General features: G+C 40.4%; 1 protein-coding gene across 1 annotated transcript; it reads left to right on the forward strand.

The window, feature by feature from the left end:
* The first annotated feature begins 2509 nt into the window (after nucleotides 1–2509).
* On the forward strand, nucleotides 2510–7066 carry LOC118093069 (uncharacterized). Its single transcript, XM_060282508.1, has 3 exons — nucleotides 2510–3085; nucleotides 4397–4463; nucleotides 5438–7066. Exons 1-3 carry the CDS (start codon nucleotides 2954–2956, stop codon nucleotides 6979–6981), a joined length of 1743 nt encoding a protein of 580 aa, XP_060138491.1. The 5' UTR covers nucleotides 2510–2953; the 3' UTR covers nucleotides 6982–7066.
* The last annotated feature ends 346 nt before the right edge of the window (nucleotides 7067–7412 follow it).

The following is a 7412-nucleotide window of genomic DNA, read 5'->3' on the forward strand; positions in this document are numbered from 1 at the left end:
TTCCTCCTCTTTTTAAAGTTCAATTATATTGTCCAGGACTGATACATCTTCCTCCTCTTCTGTAAAATCATTTACATTGTCCCCGGCTGGTGCTTGTTCATCTTGCTTCGCTTCATTCTCTACTGAAACTAATCCACCTTCACTTTCCACACAGTTCTGTCTTATTTTGCGAATCTGTAAATTCTGCCACAATTCATCCCTCACATCCAAAATCAGTTCCAGAAGTTTTTGATAGTCCACAAAGTCTAAAGAGCCAGATGATGTTGTGTCAACTGACATCCTGCTTGTCTCAAATTCCATGGGAACTGCACAGATTACAATGCAGGAAGTGGCGCTGTTCGTATTTCCAAACCTCAGAAACAAAGTTTATGTCCGATCTGGTTATCAACTCTCATTTTTAATTCTTGTTCATATTTTAAAAATCTTATGTCCATTTCTGAAAAGAGCATTATCAAACTTGTACACAGCCTTATAATTAACTCTTCAAAGTTAACAGTTCTCAGCCTCAAAGAGGTAAACAAATCCCTTCCTATTGTGATGTCATAATGGCAGCTGGCTGATCCCTCCAGGGACCCGACTCAGTTCCCGGGGGGCTTTCCCCAGTCCAACTTTTTAAACATTTCTTTCCCTTACCCACGGTGTCCAATGTCTTCAAATCCTTTGTTTTGGAAAAATCCACCGCTCCTCTGCTGCTGGCTTGGAGCTTCGCTCTGTGAGGGTAGCGATTTGATCAAAAATGTCGCCTGTGACTCTGCACTCCGCTCGCTTTCGGGGCTCTTAAAAGAGCTTACCGGGGGGCAGAGGAGTCACTTTTGGGCGCAGCCGAGCTCTCACGTCCTCAGAAAGCTCAATCTGGGATTTTTTATTGGGGGTCCGCGGTGCTCTCGTGGCTCCCCTCTCCCTCACAGTGCCAGGAACCTCAGAGCTTGAGGATTCCTTGCTGATCAGCGTTGGTGGTAGACCGGAAGTCAGTGTCAGATTTCTTTTGAAAAGCTAGTTTTATGTTTTATTTATTGCATTTTAATAATTGTACACTGCTATAACCCCCCTCCCCCCAAATTAGTAAATCAGTTGCATATACACTTAAAATCAAGAGCATAATTTTATTTTGGGGGGAAGATTAAAATTTTCTATTTCTGAAAATCTGTTCCTAAAATTCTCATCCATATTGCAATCCAAATATTTTCCTCCCAGAGTGGAATAGATAGGAACCTGCTAACTAACTGTTCACATTAGAAAAGGAAACAGGAACATTTGCACCGATAAACATTCCATTCAGAGGCTCAATGTTTCTGCTATCAGTGATGGAAACTGGGCCTTATCCTACCAAAGTATACTCGGAGTAAACCTACTCAAGAGTATGATTTGGTTGGATAGAACTCCTCTTTCCCCATCTTTTCCCTTCTTCATTGATGTGCATATGTGTGAGAGAGAAATGGAGGCAAGAATAAGTTTTCTTTTTATTCACAAAGAGTATTTTATGAACTTCACAGACAAAATAATCTAGATTTGATACCTATTAACATATTTGTCTTCTTCTTCATAACACCAATGTAAGGTGTTGTTGTTTAGTCATTTAGTCGTGTCCGACTCTTCGTGACCCCATGGACCATAGCACGCCAGGCACTCCTGTCTTCCACTGCCTCCCGCAGTTTGGTCAAACTCATGTTCGTAGCTTCAAGAACACTGTCCAGCCATCTCGTCCTCTGTAGTCCCCTTCTCCTAATGCCCTCCATCTTTCCCAACATCAGGGTCTTTTCCAGGGAGTCTTCTCTCCTCATGAGGTGGCCAAAGTATTATAGCCTCAGCTTCAGGATCTGTCCTTCCAGTGAGAACTCGAGGCTGATAAGTTTGATCTTCTTGCAGTCCATGGGGCTCTCAAGAGTCCCCTCCAGCACCATAATTCAAAAGCATCAATTCTTCGGCGATCAGCCTTCTTTATGGTCCAGCTCTCACTTCCATACATAGCTGGGAGAACCATAGCTTTAACTATACGGACCTTTGTTGGCAAGGTGATGTCTCTGCTTTTTAAGATGTTGTGTAGGTTTGTCATTGCTTTTCTCCCAAGAAGCAGGCGTCTTTTAATTTCGTGACTGCTGTCACCATCTGCAGTGATCAAGGAGCCCAGGAAAGTAAAATCTCTCACTGCCTCCATTTCTTCCCCTTCTATTTGCCAGGAAGTGATGGGACCAGTGACCATGATCTTGGTTTTTTTTATGTTGAGCTTCAGACCATATTTTGCGCTCTCCTCTTTCACCCTCATTAAAAGGTTCTTTAATTCCTCCTCACTTTCTGCCATCAAGGTTGTGACATCTGCATATCTGAGGATATTTCTTCTGGCAATCTTAATTCCAGTTTGGGATTCATCTAGTCCAGCCTTTCGCATGATGAATTCTGCATATAAGTTAAATAAGCAGGGAGACAATATACAACCTTGTCGTACTCCTTTCCCAATTTTGAACCAGTCAGTTGTTCCATATCCAGTTCTAACTGTAGCTTCTTGCCCCACATAGAGATTTCTCAGGAGACAGATGAGGTGATCAGGCACTCCCATTTCTTTAAGAACTTGCCATAGTTTGCTGTGGTCGACACAGTCAAAGGCTTTTGCATAGTCGATGAAGCAGAAGTAGATGTTTTTAGACCTTGCCAATACTCAGCCATTGTGTTTGATGTCACTGTAGGTTGCCATTTTAAGTAGCTTCTTATGGGCTTTGTGAACGTTTGATGTGTGAGAAGAAATCTGCAAACTAAGTTAGAACAGCAACGTTGGTTGTTAATATGTCTCTACAAGCCTTTTAAATGAAGATCACTTCCAGTCTGCCTTTCTTATTGGGGTTTTTAAAAAGGTTTTTTTAAATAATTTGTGTGTTTGCTACCCTGGCTCCATTGAGTGGGGGAGGGGGATATAAACAGCAACAACAACATCCCAAGGACTTTGGACCACATATTAAAAATGACATGCGTTTGGCCTCTTTGGGAGTATCAGCATTGTAAAAATCAAAATGTGGTAAAAACTCTGGTGTTTAATTTTCTTTCTTTCTTTTTAGGTGTGCATCATATTTTTGACAATATTAAAGAATTGCAGGTAACATTGATTTTAGTACTTAGGGAAATGGCTTTGGTTTGTCCATGAAGACTTTCTGGAAACTTCAAGTCATCTCAAATTCTTCTCTCAGGGTTTTGTCTGGGACCAGCTGATGGGTTGACATTACACTGTCAGCTTCACTTTGTCCTTTTTTTCTGGGCTCAGTGCAAAATTCTGACTTTGTCCTTTACAGCAAGGAAAAGTGGGTGGGGTTGGGGAAAGCACCTAAAGTGAACAAAAAAATGAGTACAAAACTCTTTATTTTAGCTCGGTGCATTTCAGAGTGAAACACTCCTTTAGGAGATTTAAAAGCTTGCAAGGTCCTAAAATTCAGAAACATCTTAATAAAGATGAACTTTTTTAAAAAAAATCAAAAACATCTCATTCTTAAAATCTGAACAGCACAAAAACCAGCTTGATAATGTGGTATCAGAAAATTGTATTCTATATATATAATCTCTGCAAACTTTTCAAGCTTCTAAGGAGGAGGTGGATCATTCTGAAATGTGTTGAACTACAATTCAGAGTCTTGTACATATTAGACTCAGAGCTTGTTCTCCCTTATGTTTTGATCTTTAAAGTCCTGAGCAATCTAGGAACTATTTTAGGAACCTACTCTTCCTGTACAGATATGCCTGGAAACTTCCATGTCTGAGACCCTTCTCTCAATGAAATGTAGGCACAAGGACAATTTTGACGAGGTTTTCCAGATTGACTAACTGATGGGTAATTTGTTGCTTACGTTGAGGCATTTAAAAAAAAAAAAAAACCCCCCCCCACCAGTTCCAATCCTTAGAGGATGTATTAATTGGTTGTTCCTTCTTAATAAATTCCTGGTTTTTGCTGTTGTAATTTATTTTGCCATTTTATGAGAAGCTCCACCTGCTGTAATTCCCTCTTCTACGCAACTATGAAAAGTGCAGGAGTCCTAACTTCTCTTTTCCTGGGAACCCTAGTTCAGGATGTGGCAGAGAGGTTGTCTGGGAGTGAAGGAAGGCAAGGTGTCTGTGAGGCAAGGTAATTTAGATTGTTTTAGGACTGTTGAGGGCTCTTCCATGCTCCCAGCTGTGGTGAGATTTTCCACAAGGTGCCATGCCTCTCCCTCTGAGGAACTCCCCCTGGGGTTTTAATTGGGCAGGATTCTGACATCTGGCCATAGTTTTAATTTTCTTCCTGTGCTAAATATGTGGATATCAATTGCACCCTGGCACTTGGGGCTTATTTGGACATAAGCCAAATGATGGGAAATCTTGCTGTTGCAGTGAAGTAACAGTCATCTGGGAATGACTAGGGTTGTTATTTATTTTGCAGATCACTCTGAACCCAACTATGACTGTGCAGATTTCATCAGAGACAGCAGACAATCTTCACGCTCTAGGTAAGCACTCATCTTTTCCTTTTCCACAACACCTTTGAAAATTCTTTTTAAAATATATTTTTATTGATTTTATTACACATATAGAAAAAATACAAAATACAAAATATAAAAAGACAAAAAACAAAAAGACAAAAAAGAAAGAAAAAAACATTCCTTTAACAATATCCAATATAATTCTTAATCTGTCGACTTCCTCCTCCCCCCCTTCCACGCTTCTATTTATAACTAATACAGCACTCTCTATTTCTTAAACCATTTCTTCTTCTAGCATACTTATTGTAAAAAAATTCTTGATCCATTTTAACCCACATTCCCAATATATCAAATTGTCATTTGGATCTAGAAATCTTATTAATCATTTTACATTTAAACTTGTTCCCTCCTTACTATATCTAAATGCTTCTTCAGCCTCTTTGTACTTCCACTTCCCTTATTATCTATTCTCAATCTTATAATTCTTTTCCAAATAAATCTTAAATTTCTTCCAATCTTCTTCCACCGTCTCATTTCCCTGCTCTTGGATTCTCCCAGTCAGTTCAGACAGTTCCATATATTCTATCAGCTTCATCTGCCAGTCGTCCACCGTCGGTAGATCTTCAGATTTCCAATTCTTTGCTAATACAATCCTCGCTGCTGCTGTGGCATACAGAAAAAAATGACATCTTTCTTTCACACCTTTGAAAATTCTTTGCTACAGAATCATTTTGAAAGGTCTATTTCAGAGAAGCCAGTCACTAGAGAAATGGATCGTTGTCTCTGTTTCCATGTTCTAAAACAAGGAACATCAGTTCTAGGTAGAACAAGACCTATGACCCAACACTGTGCAACACATGGTTTGTGGTTTACTGCAGTGTAGAGTGGGCCTTAGAAACTGTTGTACTTGTAGAGTAGGAGAAAGTGAGCAAGAGATGGGTCCATTTGTGGTTTACATGACCTCACTTTCTGCTTTACAGAACCTTCTCATATATTTGAAGTTGAAACAACAAACGAAGAAGAGAAGACTTTGAATAACCTTGTAGGCCTTTTGCAAGATATGGTGAAAAATATTCCAACAGCACCAGCACCAGCACAAACACCAAAACCAACAGAAACAGAAACTATCATACTATCCCACCCAGAGCCTTCCCACCCAGAGCCTTCTCCATCTGCAGCAGTGGAGACAGTTTTGCTAAACTTGAATCCACATACTGAGGGAATACATGTAGAGTCATTGGAAACAGTTGCCCTGACAGATGAAAATACCCCAACTACCCCAACTACCTCAACACCATTTTGGGAGCTCCGAAGTGACCCAGGTGCATCAGTCATTTTACATACTGATACAGTCACTTCAGAAGGAAATACTGAAGAACAAACTGAGACAAGTGTAATTTATTCTGCTGAAACTACTCCAGATCAATCACTGGCCAGTTTGTCATTTTTGTTGGAAACTGATACTACCACGCAACAAGCTATGACTTTTGATCAGCTAACAAATGGAGCTTTGGAAAGTCTGGTGGAGTCTTTAAGAAACGTGAGACAAATGCATGTGAAACTAACCCATACCAGTAATGAACCAAAACACAGTGAAATTGCTGTGACACAATCCGCAGAGAAGTCTGTAAGTGCAGAAATCTTGGAGTTGATTGACAGACTCATTGAAACCATTAAGAATGCACCTAACTCAGTTATAGAAGACCCAGAGCTCAATACCTATCTTGAAAAAGCAGAGAGCTACCTAAAAAGTGCTCTGGAACTAGCGGGAGAAGCAGAGAAGAGGTTGGAAAAGGGAAAAGCAGAGGCGGTGATGGAAGTAGTGATTCCTTCCACGGAGTCGGAGAACGTGACAGTGGTGATTCCTTCCATGGAGGCCGAGAATGTGACAGTGGTGATTCCTCCCTTAGAGTCCGAGAAGGTGACAGTGGTGATTCCTCACACAGAGTCTGAGCACGTGACAGTGGGGATTCCTCACACAGAGCCCGAAAAAGTGACAATGGTGATTTCTCACACAGAGCCTGAAAAGAACGTAGAAGTGCAGGGTCCTCCCTTAGGCCAGGAGTGGGTGGAGACAGAGAAGAATGTTGAAGTGGTGATTCCTCACACAGAGCCTGAAAAGAAGGAAGAAGTGCAGGGTCCTCCCTTAGGCCAGGAGTGGGTGGAGACAGAGAAGAATGTGGAAGTGGTACTTCCTGCCATGCCATCAGAAACTGTGCCAGAAACAGTGACAGTCGAGTTGCTTCCATCTCCACCTGAGTCTGTAGCAGAAAAGGCAGAAGAGGCACAAGTGGAAATGGGAAAGTTAAAAGCATTCATTAACTTGCTATATGGTTTTAGTCCCCACCTAACTGCATATGCACAGAATTCAGCCAATAAAAAAGTTGGTGAGGACATTATTGATAGAGCAATGGCAGTCCTTCATGCCATAAAAAGCATTTTCTGTGGAGATCCTGAAGGGCAAAGCAAACTGATGTTGCAGCAGTTGTTAAAGGAAGACATGGAGCTTGTAAGACAAGCCATGAAGGAAAAAAGAGTCTCTTAAGAAGACACATTTGTTTCTTGGTTAGGGTAGATATTTTTCATCCAAGTTATGTATCACTAGAAATCAGTTTTGTTGTTTGTAACAGCCATTTACATATATACATATATATCCATCGTTTGTAGCCCTTTCCAAATCTAGAATTAAATGCTTATTTTTAAATATTTTCGTTTTCATTTTTCATCCTCAGTTTGAATTGATATTCAGGATACTTACTGTGGAGTGTGAGTTTATATTTAAGATAATTTTAAGTCACCAGTTAAGGTTTAATGTGAAAGGTTATTCATGGGACCACCTGAGTTAAGGCACAAGGTTATTACAGAAGCTGGTTTTCACCAGAGAAAGGAGTATATGTACTTTTTAATAATAATAATAATAATAATTTATTATTTATACCCTGCCCATCTGGCTGGGTTTCCCCAGCCACTCTGGGC

The sequence above is a fragment of the Zootoca vivipara genome, chromosome 14, assembly GCF_963506605.1.
Source record: "Zootoca vivipara chromosome 14, rZooViv1.1, whole genome shotgun sequence".
NCBI classification, from domain to species: domain Eukaryota; kingdom Metazoa; phylum Chordata; class Lepidosauria; order Squamata; family Lacertidae; genus Zootoca; species Zootoca vivipara.